Source organism: Cydia pomonella, chromosome 23, assembly GCF_033807575.1.
Source record: "Cydia pomonella isolate Wapato2018A chromosome 23, ilCydPomo1, whole genome shotgun sequence".
Classification (NCBI taxonomy): domain Eukaryota; kingdom Metazoa; phylum Arthropoda; class Insecta; order Lepidoptera; family Tortricidae; genus Cydia; species Cydia pomonella.
The window spans coordinates 9,532,757-9,557,846 of NC_084725.1; the positions used below are offsets into that span (position 1 = coordinate 9,532,757).

General features: G+C 41.1%; 1 protein-coding gene across 1 annotated transcript in view; it reads right to left on the reverse strand.

The window, feature by feature from the left end:
• Nucleotides 1-325: 325 nt before the first annotated feature.
• The window catches only part of LOC133530525 (plasma membrane calcium-transporting ATPase 2), a 273,270-nt gene continuing 248,505 nt past the window's right edge, over nucleotides 326-25,090 (reverse strand). Inside the window, exons 19-25 of the mRNA XM_061868453.1 lie at nucleotides 24,331-24,537; nucleotides 23,204-23,402; nucleotides 20,958-21,169; nucleotides 20,425-20,576; nucleotides 19,449-19,575; nucleotides 9,096-9,164; nucleotides 326-2,296 (exon numbers count right to left, since the gene is read on the reverse strand). Of these exons, the coding sequence (XP_061724437.1) occupies nucleotides 2,084-2,296; nucleotides 9,096-9,164; nucleotides 19,449-19,575; nucleotides 20,425-20,576; nucleotides 20,958-21,169; nucleotides 23,204-23,402; nucleotides 24,331-24,537 (1,179 nt within the window). The 3' untranslated portion in view covers nucleotides 326-2,083. The remainder of the gene's footprint in view (nucleotides 2,297-9,095; nucleotides 9,165-19,448; nucleotides 19,576-20,424; nucleotides 20,577-20,957; nucleotides 21,170-23,203; nucleotides 23,403-24,330; nucleotides 24,538-25,090) is intronic.

The following is a 25,090-nucleotide window of genomic DNA, read 5'->3' on the forward strand; positions in this document are numbered from 1 at the left end:
AGTGTTATTATCTGTAATTTACCTTAGGTACACTCACGTCTGAAAATATAGTTACGGACGACAAAGTGCCATAAATATGTATACACTTTAATATATATACAATAAGGTCGTGTATACATGTTTTTGGGACTTTGTTCGTATCGATATTTTCAGACGTGACTGTACCTACTGAAATCTTATTAGCCCTTGTAAGAAAAGGCATTAAGTACCTTAATTAAAGAGGTCACTCCGCACGCAGTGGGGATGGAACTCCGTAAAAATAGAAGTTGCCAGTTTTTTATATGTTTGATAAGGCTTTCGAGTACACACAAATAAAACTACAGACTTAAAAACAATAAAATAGATTTTCATTTATTGTGAGACGAAAAATACAACAATGGGACTTATCACCTAAAATGGTTAGTGGCAGACTGTTGTGTCGAAAACAATTGTTTGTCGGGTCGGGCGACGCGCGCCTCTAACACTACAGTACACTCCTAATTTATGTCTTTCATTGGGTAACTCGTGGCTCATAACGAATATCAACGAAAATATATATAAATACACAAACCATGATCTCTATTCACTGAAATCATAGCTATACTTTTAAACATGTGAAGTTTCAATAGTTCATTTCATTAACTAAGTTTTTTTTAAAAAGGCTTTATTGATTTGAAGCTAATACTTAATTACTTACAAGATTGTTTAGTAGTTTTAATAGTAGTCGCGGGACGGGCCCCGTCGTCGTGGATGGGCGTGCGGCCCCGGAACAAAACGTAACAACTCTCAATACCGCTACTATGAAACGTTCTATACAAAATTGAACATTGCCGCTTCGCTAATCGTTTACTAAAACAAGATGGCGGCGAGCGGCGACTCGGTCGAACTCGTCACTAATCGATTAAGTACATGTCTTACGTTATAAGTTGAAAATGCCACTGCTGCGATCCTACGTCGCCTATGTCTGGAGCGCGCGGTCACCGGCGGAGGCCGGGGGCCGCGAGTCCGGACGCCGACCGCGGGCTCGCCGCGAGGCCGAGGCCCGCCCGAGGCCTGCGCCCCCGGCCCCGCGCGAGGCCCTGAGCCTCCACCGGTGCGCGCGCGCCTCGCTATTGCTCATAGAGAAAAAATTCCAAAATCAATTCGTTACACCGTAGACTATATTTTGTTTAATAAACTTGAAGTATTTATCAATAATCAATAAGTACATTATAATAATTGAATAATTAGTATTTTGTTTCATAAGAGATACTAGCATTACAAATAAATACTTTCAGCTATACAATTTAATGTTTATTTCTATTTAAACATTTTGAAGATGTTTAAGTGGACTACGTCGGTTTATACACAAGAGTGGTCGTTTCTTGTATAGAAACTAGTTGATGCGTCTACGCTTCGAGATATGACTTAAATGTATACTTAGATTTAGGGGGAAAATGTCGTAAAAACAAAAAAAAAGTTATTGAAATTTATAACAAACACCTTAACTAATACTCAATGTAATAATTTAGTCAAAGTATATGTATATATATATAATATATATGATGAATACATAAATGTGTGCGGCGTGGCGGAGGCCGCGGGCGTGGTAACAAATGAAACGGTTTATACAAGATCCGGAGCCCCCCCCACCTCGCGTCCAAGACAAAAGCAATACAAAACATTTCATTCCGTGTAAGAGATGACACGATGGTATGCGAAAAATTTATTTTTTTTCAAAAAACACACGCCCATTCGCTCACCCTTGCGCTTAAATCTAAAATTAATAATTAGACAATATTTTTATTTGTTCAACAGACGCGCGCTAACGCACGCGTATTATAATAAAATATTTTCAAAACAATCGAATAATTAAACACACTAGTTAACAATATAACTTATGCTCAAATACACGGGCGGGCTGGCCGCGGCAACCATACTCGAACCAAACGAATCTGTTTAAAAATATGATTTTATACACAATCGTTTTAGCATATATAATAATCATTACATTAGAGCGATGGCAGCGTAACGGTCGGGAACGTCTCTGGGCACGGTCGGGCGCTATAATACTGTTATCGCTAATTTATTGCATCCGTGAGCGGGGACCGTGGGGGTGGCGGCGTTAGACGGCGGTCTCGGTGTGCGAGTGGGACGACAGGCGCTCCACGTCGATGTCGTGCGGCGCGAGCGCGTCACGCGTCTCGTACTCGACGCTCGACGAATGCGAGAAGCGCTTGCTCAGCGCCGTCTGCTTGCGCAGCGCTTCGGCCAGCGCGGCGTCCGCCAGCGAGCCGCGCGAGTCCAGGCCCTGCCGGAACGCGTTCACCACGCGAATCTGCACCCAACCAACACGTTAGTCAGAGTCCTGAGCGGCGCACGAGCGGTGCTCTCGCCTCGATCCCTGGTTATATGCCGGCCGGTGCTGTGCCGGATCGGAAACACAGAGAAACACTCCATTCGTACTCGTCAGTGAGCACGAACGGCTAGTTTCCAGGTGGAAGCTATTGTAATACCGAAGTGTATAATTTTTGTGTAAGACTGCCGATTGAAGAGTGAATAGAACTGATAGAAGTTAGTGAAGAATTATAAGGCCAGCATATAACCCGTCCCGGCGACCACCAGCCGTTCACCCAACTCTCGTGTTTGAACAAGAATTGTTATCACAACAAACGAGAGCGGGCACGGGAGGGCGCTTGGAATCGAGGTCCATTCTCACCTCCAGGTGGGAACGCTTGGCTGCTCTGATCCGACTCTAATTTCGTGTCAAAAACTAGTTGCCCTTCTAGGTCTATTTGTCTATGTGAGGTGCTATGTACACTTGGCACCATCTAAAGCCAATTCGGATCAGAGAGCCAGTACTTTGAGAGCAACACGGGTGCACGCCGGTTCCGTCGCCGTCAGTCGCGACGAGACCGGGAGAAAGATTAGTCAAAACATAAATTGAAGCACACCGAGCCATAAAAAAAGGCGGTAAAGCAGGTAATTCAAAATTCCAGTCACAGATACGAAGGTCGAGCCGGCAGGGCCGGCCATGCAGTGATTCGATCGGGCCTGTCCACAACTCAATTGGCAAGAGTTATGGCTACAATCTGTCAAAAGACGCCTTACAATCTTACATAAACCAGGGCTCTTTAACACTGGTTTCTGTAATTTGGCCTGAAGTGACATATTACATCCAAACGTTGCGAATTCAGTTATATAGGTAAGCCTCGCAAGGGTAGTCTTCCGTCGCTGGTCCTCTGAATACAGACATCGTCGTAGGGTGCCAATAGTGTCGAGACGTGAACCTGTCGTGAGCATGCTGGCGGTGCATTAGCGAACAAGTCTTCACACGGCTGGCATCAGCTATGAAATTCGAAAATACTGTACAGAGATGTACTTTCGAAAATCGGCCAGACACAGCCCGTGAAGCGTTAGCTAATGCAAGGCTCAAGTCAGAGCGATCAGTCTGATTCGTAAATGTGCCAAGTATAGGATGGTATATTGCCGGCTCAGACCCATCGACCGACGAGCCCGGCGCCTCTGTGACTGTATTTGGAGATTGACCTCATCTATGCTACTCGCGACCAAGCTATGGAACTGCGATGCCCTATTATACACACTATGCATTACGAAGCAACATAGAACGCCTGATTCAAGGTCCCATGAACGAAGCATGGTATAAGCGTCCTCGAATGACAATGAGCCCTTATCAGAGTCGGAACCTAAAACATCACAATCCAAAGCATTCGCTTATGAAGAAAGAAAACACTAGAAGCTATTTAATGGTCTATTTATTGTGATTTTAAAAGCTTTTATGTTATCGTTTTCCAATGAATTTTGTAGAACCCCACGATTTTTAAGTGCATAATGTGAGGCAAAACAATTAAAAAATACTATATAGTACGGTCGCCAAGCCGCTCAGAGGCCAGATTTAATTGACTCAGCTCGGCCTTACCCACAACCGGTATCAATGTGTTCGGACAGTTCTCCTGATCACCGTACATGCGGTAGTAAAGCGGAAAAATGGTGGAGGGGATAGTAATGACGTCACAAAGATGGCGGCCGGACCTATTCTTTTTGGCGGTGTATCTCGAAAACCACTTAATCGATTTTAATCATCGAGGTGTCAAATAATAGCTTATATTATGGAGATTATTTCCTTTTGTACAAACATTTACGTGAAACCTATAGGAAAAAAAATAATCACAAAAAACAGTTTTTTATAAAATTATTATTTTTTATTTTGTAAAAATCTCCGTAAATATTAGCATTTCGCAAATTTTGTTTAATATAAAACATATTGATTCATTATCAAGGAATATAATGAGCCTTAAAACATACAGATCGAGTAATAAACAATGAAGCTACACTCATTTATTTGCGCATGGGTAACGATAACTGGCTTTTACCGGTCGAAACTGTGGTGACTGTTACGATACGTATTGAATGGAATTTATAGAGTATCGGTTTTAATTACTGAAATTATAATTAAAATTATAAAAACAAGACACAATAATGTTACCTTACTTCGACGTTTAGTCTCTTTTTTCGTCTTAATCATAGGTAGGTACATATTTCTTTTTACTTAAAAATTTTATACAGGGTGAACTTTTTACCACCAGTCATACTCTGCGCAGCGACTTTATAGGTCATACTTAACAACTTTTACTATGGGACCAATTCCGAAATCGCGAAAAAAATTTTGACTGTCCCATATAAAGGTGCGACCAACTTTACCAGACCAACACTTTTCCAAACTGAGCTACAGCTGTCCGATGAAGTTAAGTACTTAGGACTAACTCTCGACAATAAACTCAATTGGAACAACCACATCAACAAACGGATAGACAAGGCGGGAGTTGTCTTCTGGCAGTGCAGAAGGATGATTGGTAAGAGGTGGGGACTCAACCCGAAAATTATCCTCTGGCTCTATAAGACGATAATCCGCCCCTTACTCTGTTACGGTGCTCTGGTTTGGTGGCCAAGAACAAACCTAGGCAACGTACGAGACAAACTACAAAGACTTCAAAGGCTCGCATGCGCGGCCACCACTGGCTGCACGAGGTCTACCCCGACTGCAGCCATGGAGGTCATGCTAAACCTTCCACCGCTGCACCTACACATACAGCAAGAGGCCAGTCTCTCAGTGGTAAGGTTGCGAACCCTCAAGATATGGTCTAACATCACAGTGAGCTCTTCACACAAAATGCCTGGAAAAGGTGTATGACGAATTTCCAGTGCTTAGGTCAGGCACGGACCGGATTCACAAACAAGCTATCTTCGATAAAAGGTACAAAATACAGTTATATGAGGACGACAATCATGAAGGACTCAATCCCCGGGAGCTGAGAATCTTCACTGATGGGTCCAAAACAGACAGCGGATCGGGCTCTGGAACCTTCTCAGAAGACCTGAACATGTCGATCACCACTCCGCTAGGAGCCCATAACTCGGTATTCCAAGCTGAGTGCATGGGCATCATAAACGCGGCGGCTGCCATCACTGCAAGGAAGGTAGTAGGATCCTCCATCCGCATACTCTCCGACAGTAGAGCAGTCTTAATGGCTCTAAATAGCCATATAGTTACATCCAAACTTATACACGAATGCCACGAACGACTAATGGAGGTATGTCATAATAACAAGATCACCCTACAATGGTCCAAAACAGACAGCGGATCGGGCTCTGGAACCTTCTCAGAAGACCTGAACATGTCGATCACCACTCCGCTAGGAGCCCATAACTCGGTATTCCAAGCTGAGTGCATGGGCATCATAAACGCGGCGGCTGCCATCACTGCAAGGAAGGTAGTAGGATCCTCCATCCGCATACTCTCCGACAGTAGAGCAGTCTTAATGGCTCTAAATAGCCATATAGTTACATCCAAACTTATACACGAATGCCACGAACGACTAATGGAGGTATGTCATAATAACAAGATCACCCTACAATGGATCAAGGGACACAGTAGATCCCGAGGTAACGATGCTGCGGACGAGCTTGCCAGGCAAGGATCGAATGCGGGGGCGATTGGTCCGGAACCGATTCTTCCGATACCATTTAGCAAGGTACGCTCAATGCTGCTGGCACGTACAGGGAAACTACACACAGAACACTGGCTGAACCAGACTGGATGCAGACAGGCAAAAGAAGCCATGCCTGGCATCAACGGAAAACTCACAAGGGCGCTCCTGCAACTAGGGAAGGTCCGACTGAGTATGGTAACCAGTGTCATAACAGGTCATGGACTATTTAACAAACATCTTTTCACAACAGGTGTCACAGACAGTCCCCTGTGCCGAGGTTGCATGGAGACAGAAGAAACAGCCTCTCACGTGGTGCTGGAATGCAGCGGAGTGACTCCATACAGGGCTAAACATCTCGGATCTCCGAGAGACCTCCCCGAGGTCCTACTCAACATCAAAGGTTTGATAGGATTCCTCGAGGAGCTGGGCTGGCAGGACTAGCCCACACCCCCAACATATCACGCAAAATAGGCGCAAGTCGTCGAGTTGCGGAAAAATCGCCCGAATACAATACAATACAATACAAGGTGCGACCAGACCGCAGCTTAAAAAACGGTCACGATACGGAATCGCAGTGACGCGTCGTATGCGTACCGTTTTTGACGCATGCTCCCCACACCGCTGTTTAAAAAACGGTGACGGTACGGAATCGCAGTGACGTGCTTCACGCGAATCTTTTTTGTTCGCAAAACAGTTGCGTCTTTTACGTCACCGGTACGGTGTCTGCCATAAGATCTCCGTGTAATATTTTTTGCGATTTTTACGCAGTTCAATTTACGGTGCGTCAGCTTATTTTAAGCAGCGGTGTGGCTAGCATGCGTCATGGACCCGGGTACGTCCTTAAACTACGTCCAAAAGAGAGGTATGGGCATTGTGAATGTCATCTCGCTTTGTGTGGTAGGGCACAGCCAGTGGGTGTCATTCCAGATCCAAATTTTCTTGCGTGATTCGGCATTAGTCCCATAATAAAAGTTGTTCAGTATGACCTGTAAAGTCACTGCGCAGAGTATGGCTGGTGGTTAAAATTTCATCTTATACCTATATTCGACACAAGTAGTAAGTACTTACAGACCAACTATGATACACATTTTGCCTGTAGTGTGATACATAGTGAATAAATTAATACCTGATTTAAAAAATAAAACAAAAATAACAAATAGCATGTTATTTAATTCAGTAATCACTAATCAGTCTTAAACAATGAACATCATACTTTTAGATTAGACAACAAAATGTATATTTATACTGTGTTTCGACTTGAAAGATTTTACTGCTTTAAAACATAAGACAAACCTACCAACCAAATGTATAAAACAAAATGTTTTTTGTGATTATTATTTTCCTATAGGTTTCACGTAAATGTTTGTAAAAAGGAAATAATCTCCATAATATAAGCTATTAGTTGACACCTCGATGAATACAATCGGTTAAGTGGTTTTCGAGATACACCGCCAAAAAGAATAGGTCCGGACGCCATCTTTGTGACGTCATTACTATCCCCTCCCACCATTTTTCCGCTTTACTACCGCATGTACGGTGATCAGGAGAAACGCCCGAACACATTGATACCGGTTGTGGGTAAGGCCGAGCTGAGTCAATTAAATCTGGCCTCGGAGCGGCTTGGTTAAAAGTTCACCCTGTATAAAATTTTTAAGTAAAAAGAAATATGTACCTACCTATGATTAAGACGAAAAAAGAGACTAAACGTCGAAGTAAGGTAACATTATTGTGTCTGGTTTTTATAATTTTAATTATAATTTCAGTAATTAAAACCGATACTCTATAAATTCCATTCAATACGTATCGTAACAGTCACCACAGTTTCGACCGGTAAAAGCCAGTTATCGTTACCCATGCGCAAATAAATGAGTGTAGCTTCATTGTTTATTACTCGATCTGTATGTTTTAAGGCTCATTATATTCCTTGATAATGAAGCAATATGTTTTATATTAAACAAAATTTGCGAAATGCTAATATTTACGGAGATTTTTACAAAATAAAAAATAATAATTTTATAAAAAAACTGTTTTTTGTGATTATTTTTTTTCCTATAGGTTTCACGTAAATGTTTGTAGAAAAGGAAATAATCTCCATAATATAAGCTATTATTTGATACCTCGATGATTAAAATCGGTTAAGTGGTTTTCGAGATACACCGCCAAAAAGAATAGGTCCGGCCGCCATCTTTGTGACGTCATTACTATCCCCTCCACCATTTTTCCGCTTTACTACCGCATGTACGGTGATCAGGAGAACTGTCCGAACACATTGATAACGGTTGTGGGTAAGGCCGAGCCGAGTCAATTAAATCGTGTTTCTAGAGGGCTTTTGAGATTTGGCGACCGTACTAATATGAATGATGCAACAAAAATTTAAAGCGATTTGCTGAGACTCAACAATTGCTAGAAGAAATAACGCTAACAGCGCTTTAAGGAATGCTTATAAGAATTTATGAAGCGATGATCAACTAAGGACGTGATAAAGATTCTGCGTAATTTGACTAAGGTATCCATCTAAATTACCTAAAAATATTTATAACTGTAATTAATAATATATTATGTCTATTATTCGAATTAAAATATACAATGGAATGGTTAGATTATGATTGAAATACTTTTGTACAAAATAATCATCTTAGTTACCTACTTGACAATTCTAAATACAAGTTCCTGACTCCAGATTCTAGTGCTCGAAGAATTATTGACACAACATTAAGATTGATAAAATACTTTAGAATCTTTCACGACGATTTCAAATGTGACACGGATATGTAAAATGGATTACAAAGACATGCATTTGGATACATGCATGAATGCGAGAAGCATGCGACACTGACCTTCTGTTTACGCCACGGCTGCTAAATGTCTCCTTAAATGCCGCGATCGGTTAACTTGTACTTTACTAAATTATTCTGGTATCTTCTCCGCTTAGGGTGGAGACCCTGTTTAACCGATCGCGTCGACTTTTACCGACAAGCAAAACATAAAGGCCAGAGTTAGAGACAGTGGATTGGACAGAAAAGTTGTAGTATAGACAGAGTATTAGAGAACATATAAGAAACGTAAGTAAAACTGAACAAAAACGAGATGTGAGTGAATTAGCGTCGCCATTATTATATATCTTACAGCCTGGTCGGTCGAAGTCTTGCTGTACGGGACGGGGATCAGGCGTTCCTGTAACTCGCCACCTATGACCTTCGGTGTGCAAGTGGGATCATGGAAAAGAAAATAAAAACGAGAACATGAAGGAAAACGTCACGAAGAAGAAGTCGTAAGTACAAAAAATAATATACAGATCTGGTCTGAGCAGCCACTCTCTATCTTTAAAACATTTAAGTACTTGGTTTAATCTTAAGGTGCTACAGAAAGAGATTCTGTCGTAGTGAGCGCCTGCTCCGACCCGTGAGTCACGAACGGAAAGTGAACATCAGAAAGATCTTCAGGGACTGTACGAAGCTTGTGCCTCGAAGCGATGGTCAGGATCAAATAAACAGAATGTACAAATAAAATACATAAAACGCAGGGTTCCTCCTATACCTTAAGAAGCACATTCATGGGGTGTGCACTTAAAAACTATTTTATTTTCCATACATCCAGGGCTCCTTAGCCATTTTTAAACGTCGACATAATCATAAAAGATATACAATAAAACATTGATGTACATCAAACATTTATTTCCTAGCGTGGTCCTGAAAATTCGTGAAGCGTTGGATTTTTTGTTTTTAAAGTTTGAATGTGCGAGTGTGTGTTTGTGTGTCGGACGCGAGCGCCCGCGCCGTGTGACTGTCTCTGTGTCATGCGACTGTCTCTGAAGCACACAAATCATGTTTCACCGAAGTGGCTCACATACCAGAACTACATTAATGTGTCTATCTATACTAACTACAGAATAAGCTTTGTGAATTGGCTGCAAAATAATGATTCGAATAAAAGAAAAACATTTAGAAGCGCTCTGTGTACGTGTGAAGCGTACTAGCGACGAGTAGAGCGTACGTGCCGGATCGTAATTCAGCATGTATCTAGTGTGTTTGTGAGGTTGCCGGTGAGGCATGCAGCTACAAGCGCCAAGCTCTACAACTAGCGCACGACACTCAGCGCCGGGCGGCCCCAGCAGTTACCTTAAAACGCAGCTCCGAGGCACAGGGTGAAATGAAAGTTACTTTGGAGTACAGATACTTTAATACTAAAGTTTAAGAGACAAGAAGCTTCAGTAACGAGTTAACAGAGTACCGGACTCCCGGTTCAAGTGACACTTCACTATATTGGGCGACGCTCGCCAGTATAAGCGTAGTTATTAAATTTTTGAAAAATTCCAAGTTTAAATTTTAAAATCTATATTTTTTGGTGTACACCAAGACACGAATTTTATTTTTTTATCTTTTGTTTTTGTTTAAATTTAAATATAACTACCATATCTTAACAATTAAGTAGCAGGCAATGATTTGAATCTACACGAGTGCATTATCAATTTGCGAGTCGATACATAATATAGTATATTTAATATAGACGCTATTATACTTAACATGTATACATTTTCAGTTCACTATATCCCTCATAGTAGACGGATATTTAAATTTGCTTGAAATTAGAAACTAAAGTAACTCAAAAGAAGGTGAAATCAAAGAGAAGGTGATAAGTATATCTATAGATAGGAAAGTATGGAAGACGAGAGTGGTGGTGTAGTGTTGCGACAGTGAGGTCCGGTGACAACGACATCTATCTTGAGACCGAAGTAAAGTCTAAAGAAAGACATTTCACGAAGATCTCATGACGAGGCGTTGCCTTTACCGAGCCATTTAGAAAGGAAATACTAATAATCTTAACGCATCTTATGTGTTCGATCAGCCGTAGTAAGTCCATGCAGAGTGCTGTCAAACCTCCATCGTCTTGTATTCAAACGCAGAGCTAATATAACTATTAATAAAATAAATTAAAGAGTAAGTCAAGTGACTGTGTAGGTATATGCTGTGGGACTTATCGGGTACAGCTAGTTAACACAACATACAGGTTACTATGAAACATTCATTAACTAGACACGTAACATCGGCAATCAACTCCTGACATGACAATAAAAAAACAATCTACCTATCGCATTCTCTCGAACATACAACACAAACAAATAACAAGCAAATTTAATTATCATACCGTTAAACGTATATAAAAGCACTTGACTAGCACGTATTTGTGAGTTTGTTTTTTATTTTTATAAAAATGGCACATTATTTTTTCCCGTATCATAAATTATCAATTTAGTACAACACATAACAATATATTATTTTGTATATTTGTTACAAAAAGACAAGTTTTAGGAATATTTACAGAAAGGTTTTTTTTAGAAAAACAATACAAAATAAATAATTTTATCATGTTAACAAGGGTTCCGCAGCGGATCGTCGGTTAATCTACACAGGTGCACCATATTTATATAGAAATCTATAAAATAATTTGCGAATCTCTAATGTCCTTACTCTAATACTTTTAGTAAACAATTAATCACTTCTTAAACTACGCTTTACATTTTTAGAATCTTTAAAACGTTTTTAAGTCAATTTATATATTTTAAGTAACTTGGTTATTTTAGAAAAGGAGTATTTATGTTTGTTTTAAATATTGATGGCAGTTTAAATTTCGAACTCGCCATCGCTGGCCGTTTTTGGGGCGTTTTTTAATCATCGCTTTGATGCGATACGGGGCTGAGTGCCGGGAGGGAGCTGCCGCCAGACTGCACGCTGATTCTTCGGTGTTCCGCCAAATAATTATTGACAAATATCCTGCGACCGGCCATAATGTCCGCCTTTTGCTGTAAACAACGACGGCCCGTCAGTGTCGCCGTCCCACTGCTCCGTGGCCATTGCGTTCGTTAAAAATAAAATACAACTGGCATTCCAAAACCAAAAATTTAAACCTAATTTGACGTTTCATTTTTAAAATATACCGTTTTAAGAACGACGTTAGTAAATGCAGCTAGGAGTTTAGCTTGGTTTTAAAATGCCAAAACTAGTTACTAATAGGGAAGAAATTGCTGTTAGTAGAGTAAAAAGGTTTTTTAGAAAGCAGTATCGCTTGTAGGTGCCTGTTTGACTAGGGGAGGGCATTCACTAGCTGGGTCGGGCGGGGCATCCACAGCAAACACTAATATATAAAATAATATAAAGGAATATAAATACCGTGTGGGAAGCTATACTACGCATGTAAGTCCGGTATGTGAGCGATCGCGATGCTTCGGCCGTTTCGGTGAATCAAATGCTGTGTAGCTATTTAGGTATCGAGAAAAAAAAACTCGGAAATAATTTTAAAGTTTTATTATGAGATTTAAATATCTTGGTCGTTTATAGTGCCGGTTAAGTATGCATTTTTAACAATAAATAAAAATACTATCATTATTAGCTTATCCATAAGTACATACACAACCGAATCAATAATAAACTAAGAAAAAAATTAAGCTGTTTTAATGATATCTGTTACTTATTTTTCTAGTTTTGGTAGTAGTGGAGATTATAGTAAAGCATTTAATTATTTGTTTTATATATCTGCTTAAATACTATAAGTGTTGGAAGTTTGGAAGGTTATTGTGATAAATTATATTTTTAGGTCTATGTTATTGAACATTAATACACTATTTTAAATCAAAACAAAACCTCGGATCTTTTTGAAAGCCCTGATAACTTGATCGACACGTTATCAAAACTTTGAATCAGACATCTACTTAAAAAAATACAATAAGTGCATACTCACAGACATATCTGTACATGCAAAACACTGTAACATAAGCATCAAATCACACTTTAAATGCGAAGCAAAAATAATAATAAGAAAAACATAAAACAACATTTGTACCAAAAATTAAAACAATTACACATTTTATCAATGTATACCCAGTACTTACAATCTAAGTGTGAAGCCGCCATTTTGTTGAAGACCATTGACAAAATGGCCGCTTGGTTTCATAAAAGCTTTATGGGGGACAACCGCTCATACAACGATTGGTCAATAGCCGCGAGGGCTCCGTTACAAGTACTAGTACCGCACCTAGAGTACTGTACTGTACTGCGCATGCGACTAGGTACTTACAGCGACGCCTAGCGAGCCCACCTAACTTACCGTCAACATCTGAAAAGAGCGACATCGCTAGAATTCTCTCCCCACCCAACTAACAAAAGAAAATGCTATGGAATTTGTTTGAAAATTTATTTCAATTCAATGTAAATAGATCTAGTAACATTAGCAAAACCAACTTGTTTATTTAAATAGGTATACATTTTGATAGCTCTTTATTTCTTGGTAAGCGTGAGGTGTGTTATTCATACTAAACTTCAGGCGCGTATACAGGCCGTTCGCAACGGCAGAACAGAATGCATTGGTCTCCCAGCTTCTAGGAGTCGGGTTTGTGGTCCCAAAATTTATTATGAAACAAAACACGTAGGCTGCTTAATCGCATAGCACGAGTCCTTACCAACAAGTTATCGTAAAACATACTACTGTCACAATAGCTAGTGAGAGTCGAAATATTTAAAAAGTTTTTAAAATTTTAGTAAAATCTCAAGTCTAAGGAAGGTTACAATTTTAAAAAGGAGTTTTATATAATTTTTCTTTACAATAGCTATACAAAATATCACTGCTCCGATATACACACAGATGCACCCCTCATATGTACAAGTACGCCTCGAGGAGGCTACGCGAGTAGCTCGCCCGAACACTAAACTATGCGAATCGTCAACTAGTAGAATCTCAAACACTATTGAATTATTAACACCAACGTACAAAATATGTATTGAAATGTACAGGCACTGCGCGCAGGCCACGGCCTCGCCGGTCTAACTTCTATTCGGTTTATTGCTATCGACTACCTATCTCTAAAAATTTCAACACTTAATAAAAATTCTTAACGTACTATAAATTAAGACTGACTTAAATGAATAAATCGTTTTAAAGCATAAATATGCGTCGATTAATCGAGAAGGCGAGAGATTACGCGGAGATTAGTCGTTAAGTACGATCGGAGCTCACCGACTCGCGGCAACAAACAAAATATCGAATAAAGCGGGGCCTCGCCCCGGGACAAAGTAAAACGTGCCAGGTGAGGGTGGTGTGTTGTGCGGTGTCTGTTAGAATATGGTGGTCTCAGTGCGGGCGGGCTGGTCGGCGTCCTCGTCGATGTACGGCACGTCGGCCGGCGCCGCGCGCAGCCGCGAGCGCAGCCCCGCCGCCGAGTGCGCCGACAGCCGCTCCTCCAGGTCCTCCAGCGTGGACTTGAAGGCCCGCACCACCCGCAGCTGCAACCAACACAACCCTCCAGTGCCCGCCCCTGTCCCGACCCCGTCCCTGTCCCTGTCCCACCCCGCTCCGCCGCGACACTTGCGTGAGTGTGGTGTGGATTACCGCGATGCTGTATTCAGAGTTACACCGTGACTATGCGACGGCTAGTAAAACGTGGCTAGACATGCAACCATCGAACCCTGCTTCTCTGGACGGATGACCGGTGCTGGATAGTGACATGCTCGCGTATAGAGGATTTTAAAAAGTGCTAGCGATCGTTCGAAAACAATGTGGTCTCCGAGGAGTCTAGATGACAAGCGGGGCGATGCTGGACGTGCTGGACCACACGCGGGACACACTACCGGAAAGTGGGGGGGGGGATGCATAACAGACGACAGAGCTATGGAGAACTAGGTGAAGTCTACGACACTCTGCTCGGGAAGAATCTAAATCCTAAAATTGTTAATGGGCGTCTCACCTGGTCCCAGAAACAATGAAAGAGCGCGGGGACGGGTATAGAAGGCCGGGCGAGGCCGGAGCGGCAGAGTGTCGCAGCGCTACGCTACTAGCTAGGTACCGTGAGCGCGCGCCGCCGGCGGGGAGCCGCGCCGCGCCGCCGCCGCCCCTACACCTCGGTCTCGAGCACGGGCCGCGGTTGCCAACAACAACGGTCTCGCTCCCCGGGCCATTCGACACCGTCCTATTCATGAGCGCGGTTAGGACATCACCGCGACCGCTGGCCGCTGGCCGCTAATAGCGCTCCGAACGTCATCGCTTTTAAACAACGGTTTTTGTAAACTGAAATAGATGTCATATACGAAAGAAAGTGACCGATACCTCCGGTGCCCGAATCGAATGGGATCGAACCGGCGTCTTCTGCATTCGCGGCAGACGCCATATCCACCGGGCCCCCCGGATCACGCCGGAGCCGGTCGAAATTTCTCGAATATATGCAATCTTTTTGAAAAGCTAGGCACCTTTGGCCATATTTCTAAGGGCGAGCACAGTATATAAAAAAATATTTGATTCTAAAATCTTGTTTTTGCAAACTAAGTGCAAGTTACGCTACGCACAATTAACAGACTGACAAACGTAACTTTGTCATAACTAATAATGTTAAAATTAGTGCAACTTTCCACACACGGTGAAACATCTTACCGTAGTCTTTCTAATACTTTTAGATAATATTGTGTGACTACTAGCTAGATAAAATTTTAAACAGCACAATCTAACATAAAGCTAAATGCTTTTTTTTCTACCAATATCAATTTTATTCAATGTAATTTCTAAAATTGAAATATCGTTTTATGTGCAATAAATCCACCACTTTAGCAGCAATTTTATTTTAACACATTCGTAGATTTCTCTGGTTTCTTAGAAATAATCTGTTTAATATTCTAAGCACTAACTCAAACCAAATAAAAAAAAATAACCCAGAAATGACCAGTTACGTAACTAATGTTTATTTAAAAGCAATGACGTCACGGTCCTCGGTCGGGTATGTGGTATGTATTAGTGAAGAGAACAGTTAATAAGTTTACAATTCATGTCCCACACCAGTCCTCGCAAGCAGGCCAACACGGTATAACAACCTGTATGAAAACAACCAAAAAAACGGAATGTGTATCGTGTTGATGCGTGTAGGGCCTCAGCCGTGTCACGTGATACGAATATGACCGAAGAGTGCCGAATGAACTGAAATAAATAAATATAAATGGAAATAAACGATTCGGGAGCTTTCGAGGCCTCTAGCTACCCTGGTCGGGAACTACGCCTACCGACGAGGAGCCTATTGGACGGGAGGGTTGAACGATGTTTGAACGCCGCAGGGTTAATTCATCCACTTATCGTGGCTCGCATCATTTTTGACGACGGTACTTACGCTAGGAACAACTAACATGCGTTTTTTTTTAATTTTCTAGTATTAGGAGCCAAGGATACGAAACGTTTTTCTCGTTTATTACATACAATTGTGTAAATATTAAATTTCGAACACACAAGCTTATTTCTTATGATAGCAAAGCGTATCAAATGCGATCAACAAGCTTAATTACTGGTATTTGCACAACTGTATCTTTACAAAAAAAAAATACAAAGAAAATGTAAGAAAGCTACACAGAACCACTGGTGGTTACGGTTCTAAGTACTCACCGCGCTGCGACGCCGCCCCTAGTACACATACGACACTACATCAAGCCTAACTGAGGCAAATAAACATGGAGGCAACGCCAGCGGCCAAGGCACTACTCACGACTTGACGCTTGACCCACCTGAGGAGCACTGAACACGGCTCGGGAGCACACACAAACAAACAAACAAAACAAAAACAAAACAAAAACACAAAAACATTGACAACAACACAACGGCAAAGGAAAGGTCGACCGACTGTTACGCTGTTAGTGAGCAACCGGCATGCTCTAAGGTTCAAGTATCCACGCCACACTCAAATAAAACGTTCATTGCAGTAACTCAAATACGGAAAATATTGACAAAATAATAATAATAGTGGGATGTAGGTATAAATGAATCGTTACTGCGTGTTCAACGTTAGTCGCGGCCGGGCCGGGGCCGGCGGAAGGCGGTGGCGGTGGCTTCACAAGCAAAACACTATCCTCAAATCAAAATAAAAAACAGACAAAAATAAAAACAGAAAATAAAACTTAAAAAAAAACAAACAGTCAGTATGACTTAGAGTAAAATAAAAGATAGAGAAAGAGACAGTCATATTCATACCGCGATGTGGTGTTGAGTGATCTAGGTATAAAGTCATATTAACTGTTTGGGCACGAGGGATAAGTAACATCGTCACAGCTACGCATGCCAATAGGTACAGTGGGGTTCAGTCAACTCAGATATAATTATAGTAAACCAATGTACTAGAGAGAACGGGAAGCGTCAAGGCGGTAGGAATCATGCGCGGTACTACCGCCCGGTACCATGACATAATACATACCAATACATACAGATATCATATTATATATATTATATTATATATGTCCACCCCTCGAAGAATAGCCGAAAGAGAGAGTAAAGGGGGTAGATAAAAAATATGTCATGAAACCAGGCACTGGGGTTAATAATGAAAATAGATTTTTGAAAAATAAAATCTAATACAAGTATTGCTCGGTTGCCAATTTATATATTTTTATGTTTTTATTTTATTTGATTATTTTTAATTAGCGATCGAGCAAATCAAACTACGTTTATAAATGGGCCAAAACATAATATAGCGTTACTACTGTATATTACTTTGTAAAGTGTTTCTCTGTGTAGGTATAAATAAAATATAATAAATGTCGAAAAAGAACAGAAGTATAGGAGAATGAAACAAAAGAGTTAAATGAGAGTGATAATAACGTAAAATAAATAAAAACAAAATAACGAAACGTATAACATTGAAAGTTTGAATTTAGAATTTACTGTGTTGGTTTTTTCTTTATTCAAATTCTAGTGACTCCGGCTTACTGCTCCAACAAAAATGTGTAGAAATAATTCGGTAACTATTTGTTTCTATGACGATATATGCTATATACGGATGCATAGTATATTGATAATGGTGGTATTATTCGGTTTGTATGCAAAAATAGTAAAAGTATATATAAATGGAGAATATAACGGTAACTTAGCGTTAGGATGCCCAACGTATCCGCAGTGTTGACCTGTTGGCTTCATCTACTTTATATAACAGCTGTAAACTCACAACTTATCCCTCTTTTTAAGCACGAACATATTCTGCCACTCCTATGTATATTCTGTTTCTCATATATATACTGATTTTAATTAAATTCCATATAGAATATATATTGAATTATTGCGCAAGCACATCGTTATAGCTCAAAATACTGACGAGGCTGGTGCAATAATAAATACCCTAATTTTATTAAATATGCAAGAATAGCATCACAACAATTTTATTTTAATTCAGTCTTTAATTCACAACCAAAGTTATGATGTGATTCTTGAACCAGCAACGTCTATGTGCAAATAACAACCATATATAAATATGTATAAGTAGCTTTTTTATTTGCAGTAAGGCGTTAGAAATATCTGCGTCCAGGAGTCAAAATATTGACTAAGAGACGCAGAAAGACTTTCAAATCTGAGCTAAAGCCAATTTAGATTTTATGCCAATTAGAATATGGTCGACTTTAGCTCAGACTTGAGTAAGATGTAAGTGTACCCAATGACGATCAAAGACAGATCTTTGACCGAGATATATATATATAGATATATACCAACATTGATCCCATACTGTGGAGTGTGCCTATATCACCCATTGCACATGTAAAATGTCATTTAAAACCCATGACATTTTCACGTAAAATGCAACACAGATCCCCTGATTAATTCAACAAGTTTTGTATAAAAATCAAATATTTACAACGTTAGTATAACACTATTTACTAAAAATATTTTCTAACTAAGAAAAAGTAAAATATACTTATGCGTTATTGATTATAAACGCATTTAATAATTTACTAATTACAAATGAAAAATTCTTTAATAAAATATGTATATAAGCTTGTTGAACTAATTTTGTAAAGCTAGGACGAAAATATCGGACTTTACTATTTAAAACAAATTATTACTCTGTTCAAAAATGAGTCACTAAACAATAAAAAATACCACCTTTTGATGCGTTAAAGTTTTGGTTGTAAAATGGTATATAATTACGAATTATATTAAGAAAAGGCTTAAACAATATTTTCAATATGATTCTCAATGAAAGAGTTGTTTGTAGTAGCAACTCGGGTTTCAGTATAATTGTGTCATGCCGAATGTTTAGGACTATTTAGCTCATTTGTGGATTTTAGTTAACTCTGCAGTTTGCTTGTGGTAATTGTCACTTGATAATGAAAATTCGTCAAACATAGTGAAGTAAATTTTGACTGTCGTTACTTATAGACCCGAAAATGGGTCGAAGTATTTAATAGATGGCGCCAGCATAGCTTACCTTGGTAATCCCTAGAATTTTGTATTTTTTGGTATAAAAAAAAAAATGTCCTGGATTCGAGACCTTTAAACCAAATCTCATAGAACAGAACTAGAGGCAGAGGCAAGCTATGCAAATCTTTGGCAGTTGTCAACCCCAGTGTTAGTGTGGTGAAATATGCGTCAGTTTCGTAAAGGGCTATTCGTACAGTCCGTTATCCTCGCCCCCCCCCCCCCTCTGCCCCCCCCCCCCTGCAGCTCCCCCCCGCAGGCCCCCGCGGCGGCGCGTACCTGCGTCTGGAGGCGCGTGAGGCCGCGGATCCACAGGATCTGTCCGGCGCGCGGCTTCTTGTCCAGGTCCGAGTCGTAGTCCGGCCCCGGCTGGATGGTGGACGGGTCCGGCTGGCCTCGGCCCCATCTGCGGCACGGCCACATAGGGAACGGATCGTACAGATACTTACTATGAAAAACACTTCATCTCCCATGAAATACTTTATGACACCATTATTTTATTTTTAATCAATAGATGAATTAAAAAAAATACATAGGTAATTAAGGACTTTGGTTTGTATACTAATTATACTACCCATAAGACACCCATATATGTATATTATGTAATTTATGTATGACTATTTTTCGCTATACAAAAGGGAGAATTCAAATATACGAGACTGAACTTAATACAAAGCTACGAATTGACCTCTTCTATTGATTCTATCATTATATATAAATAGCTCATTAATCTCTTTTTCCAATACATTGAGTCATTTGATCGAAACGATTAAATTAATGATTCTTCTGTATCCAAACTGACGCCGTCTCACGTAAGTTCTGACGCCGCCTAAAGCCCTCAACGTAAGCGTACCGTAAGAACGTTACGAGTACGAGACGCGTAGAGTTCTGGGCACCAAGCGTCGCGTAAGCGTAATCGTTTTATAAGTGAAATCTTATTAGTTGAAATCATGTAATCGCTGGCTGGTAATGTAATCAGATGTCTTCGGCAGATATATCGACGATCTTACTTTCTTGTCAGATGAAAAAGATTTTTTAGTATTTGATTATGTCAAGTTTTGTTTTTTACGTGTGTATTACGCCACGCCTGTCGTAAAGACGACAGAAATCTCACACACTACGCTACGACGACGCTTCGTGTGCGGACTTGTTTGAAGTTGTACGTGTTCGTAGCGCTCACGTATCTCTTACGCTCCGTGTGCTGAGGGCCTAAATAAGTTTATAAACAGCTCCTAAACTATACAAAACCACTCACGAAAGTTTCTTGGGAATCTTCCTAGTGGGTACTGAGGTGACGAGCTGCCCCCACACGAGCGTGCCGGCGCCGAAGAACAGGCACCACAGCCACTGGTCTATCGACAGCCCCGCCGTGCTGAACGCCATGCCGCCGAACTGGATTATCACCACCTGGGAACAATATGTATATGTGTTTACTTTTACTTTAGACAAGAGACGTTGTTTTAATTAACACCTAAAAGCGTCGTTACTAGTCGTGCCCACAGCGCCAAGGACAACTATAGGTGTTATGGCGGACGCTGTCAAAGTAACCTGCACACTTTTTAAGTAAGGTTTACATTAGCTCCCTTGCGCCCGGGAGCTTGGCGTGTGAGTGATGTTTGTGTTAATGACATAAAGCGTTCAAAAAGTTAAAAGCTTTTATTTAACTTGTCCTGTTAGTATGTATGTAGATCAGAATCAATGTCAAATGGCGTTCTTAAACTTTTAATAATCGAAAGATGGCAGTAAATATACTGTAGCTTTTCTGTCTACATGAAGGAAAATATATACCTGCGACAACGCAGTGCCGATCCATATAGAGTAGAAGATGGGGTTAGTGAAGAGCCCCTGGAACACATTCCTCTGGCCGTGGATCTTGCGCGCGTTGATCTCGTTGAACAGGGTCATCATGACGAACGTGTTGAAGATGATCGTGAAGTGCTGCGTGGGCTCCGTGTTGAGCTGCTTGCCGCGGCCTGATGGGATGTTGAGGATGCGGTCACCTGGAAGATAAACGGTTTTTTTTAAATATGGCACGATAAAAACGTAAACAACATTAGCAATATTAGGAATATTGGACATTCTTACACAAATTGACTAAGCCCCACAGTAAGCTCAAGAAGGCTTGCATTATGAATACTCAGACAACATAAAATTTGTATTTTTTATATAACAGCTTAAACTAGACAGGATTTAGTGCCATAAAACTATTCTGAAAGATTTTTAACACGCTTTTATTAGGTCGACCTGTATGTAACTAAGTAATGGAATCTAAGGTAACTAATTTAACCATCTTCCAAGGATCGCAGCGTCATGAAAATTGGCAGCTGTGTGCAGTTCTGATGACAATACAATAATATGGTACTGTCAAACTGATCTGATGATGGAGCCGGAAGATATGAACTGGAACTTCATGATGGAACATCGTATCATAGCTGTGTTTGGATTTGTAAGAAAAGTCTTGTAATGAACTTTGACCACGATTAGGTTTCAAGGTCTGATGATAAAGCTGAAAGATAGGCACTAGTATTCCATGATGGAATATCGTATCATAAGCGTGTTTTTCTAGTGTTTTTTAAACTATTAATTGATTTAAATTTAGTCTTAACTGCCAGAGCATCATTAATTTTTGATTTTTTGAGCAGCAATGTATTTGTTACATCATAGTCACTTGTGACAATTGTAACGTCGCGTCTTTAAATGCGAATGCTGAATTGGCTACTTGACAGTTTTTTGTAAATAATGTAAAACGATCTTGATTTTCCTGAGGATCAAATGTCTATATAGGACTCATGGTATTTAAGCAACACAAAGGTCAGAAATGAGAGTTAAAGTCTGACGCTCGCACTCGACGATTGAAACGCCTGTAACACGTGACCACGTAAGCGCGAATGAGAAGTTGTCCGCCCCCGGTCGTCAGATTGGTTTGCTATACTATCCATAGTAATAATTTGGCTACGCACGAACAAGACTTTCGCATGATTCAATTTCTGTTTTGTTACGTTCAGCATTACTCAGACCAAGTTGGCAGTGATTGTGACAGCCCAGACAGTGCAAGTGTTATTTTAAACGTCAAACTTCTATGAAATTATGACGTTTACTTAACACTTGCACAGACTGGGCTATCAAAATCGCTGCCAACTTAGCTTGGTCTGACTCTAAGTTCGTCCATCACTTGTATTTATACATAATATAATAAGATTTGTTCCCCTTTTAGCTTTATATAAAGCTTTATAACTAACAACTCAACTTAAAGAGAGCTTAATAAGTCTTCTTTTATGGTTATCAAACTTGAAGTCGCGCTAGATGTATGGAATCGCGCGAGAACGCAACCAGTCCTAGCAAGTCTGAAGTCTAATATATCCATAGAAGAAGACTTTTACAGTACATATGGGGCTACTTTATAGCACTAGTGCGAGAAGTAGCATATTACGTTACTGTGTCGAACATTTAAAGGGCCATATGTACTGTAAAACGTTGTACGATACATGTGCGAATAGGTAATTCGCAACTCGTGTCGATTTAAAACACTCCCTTCGGTCGTGTTTTAATTTATCGTCACTCGTTTCGAATTTCCTATTTTTCGCACTTGTATCGTAATGTACTATTTTAAACTCTCTTTAGGTTGAGTTGTTAGTTATAAAAGCTAGATTTTACGATTTTCGTAATTTTTCCTTTATCTGTGCTATAAGACGTTGTTTTGTACCAAATTTCAAGATTCTGAGTTCACGGGAAGTACCCTGTAGGTTTTGATTCCCTTGCGAGTGTAGAAGATTTGTGCAAATTTGCGGCAAAAAACGGCTGTATCCTTTGATTGCGTTGGCTTAGAAGTTTGATTTTTTCACAGCTCCAAGGGACAGTAGACCTGAGTATTTGATATAAATTCCAGCTTGATACCTCCACGCGTTCCTGAGAAAAAGGGTCTTGACAGACAGACGGCCGACAAGGAAGTGATCCTATAAGGGTTCCGTTTTTTCCTTTCGAGGTACGGAACCCTAAAAATGTTATAACCCGAGTATAATAAGAGTAATACTGACCAACGAAGAGCAGCGAGAAGATGATGAACAGCTGGTAGATGGCCTGGCCGAGGATGTTCTTCATCATGGTGCGGGAGATGAGCGGCTTGGTGCGGCCGTAGGGCTTGCGCTGCAGCAGGTCCGGCGTCGGCATCTCCGTGGCCAGCGCCAGCGACGCCAGCGTGTCCATGATCAGGTTCACCCACAACATTTGCACAGCCTGGAACACCATGCGATGACCATTCACATTCAATTTTAAATATATTAACAAACATAACCGGCGTGTTCGACAAAATAAAAGTGTCAGTTAAAGTCAGTATTTTTTTTCTATGGAGTTTACACCTGATGGTAAGTGATGATGCGGTCTACGGTGGAGCACGCTTACCTATGATACCTATTTACTCTAGCCTTGAAGAAACCCAGATTGTACTCATGCGGAAACAGACTCGGGCAGGGCGTTCTACTCCTATGACATATGACTGACCTTTTAGAAGTCTTTTGGTCTATATAATCTTAATCATTTCCGAATACCAGACTTGGGGAGTGGATATCTCAGCATCACTTTGGAACCGGATATGTCCTTAAACTACGTCCAAAAGAGAGGTATGGGCATTGTGAATGTCATCTCGCTTTGTGGTGTAGGGCACAGTACAGCGGATGTCATTCCATATCTAGAGCAGAGCCCAACTGGGGAAGTACCCCCTTACAGAAATCCGCAACCAAATACTAGACCCTACTCATAGTATGGTGTTCCTGCCGGTGAGTAAGGTTGCCAGAGCTCAACGAGGGTGCGGAGTGTTAGGGTCGGCAACGCGCATGTTACTCCTCTGGAGTTATACTTATACTATAGAGAAAAAAGTACATAGAGTTTTCACTCGATATATCAGTTTTGGTACCAAAACGCTTATTATTTTCGTAGTCGAATTATCAGTACTGCTTCTTGACAATAGATGTTGCGACGAGCGAAAAATTTAATGCTCACAATTTTCAGCTAATATTATAACCGGATTAACCGGAACTCTATCTTCAACTCCTTCTGCTTGTAATTATTAGCAATTCCCCTTCCCTGGAGCTACAATTTTTAGGCCTCCGGCGATATCAACTCGCCCTGCTCTTGGTCCACCAAACTCCATAACACCATAACACACCTTAAGAGGACTGTCCTGTATCGCACAAGCGCCGATGAACGCCACAATGACGGCCACCACGTTGACGGTGAGCTGGAACTGCAGGAACTTGGCGATGGAGTCGTACACGTTGCGGCCCCACATCACAGCCTTCACGATCGACGAGAAGTTGTCGTCCGTGAGGATGATGTCGGACGCTTCTTTCGCTACGTCGGTACCGGCGATACCCTGGGAAAAAATATTAAATATTTACTTAAAACCATTTTTCATCGTACTTGCTCGAAAACGACCTTATTTCATGCAGGTATACTTAAGGACAAAGGCATGTATTGTTCCCGGGGGAGTTACATGCCCTTCACCAGCGTGTACTTGTCCGTGGGGACGAGCATACCCGGACGTACCATAGCGAAGCCCACGTCGGCCTTCTTGAGCGCCGGGCCGTCGTTGGTGCCGTCGCCGGTGACCGCCACCACCTCGCGCGTCTCCTGGCACTTGGAGTCGATCATGCCCTTCACCAGCGTGTACTTGTCCGTGGGGACGAGCATACCCGGACGTACCATAGCGAAGCCCACGTCGGCCTTCTTGAGCGCCGGGCCGTCGTTGGTGCCGTCGCCGGTGACCGCCACCACCTCGCGCGTCTCCTGGCACTTGGAGTCGATCATGCCCTTCACCAGCGTGTACTTGTCCGTGGGGACGAGCATACCCGGACGTACCATAGCGAAGCCCACGTCGGCCTTCTTGAGCGCCGGGCCGTCGTTGGTGCCGTCGCCGGTGACCGCCA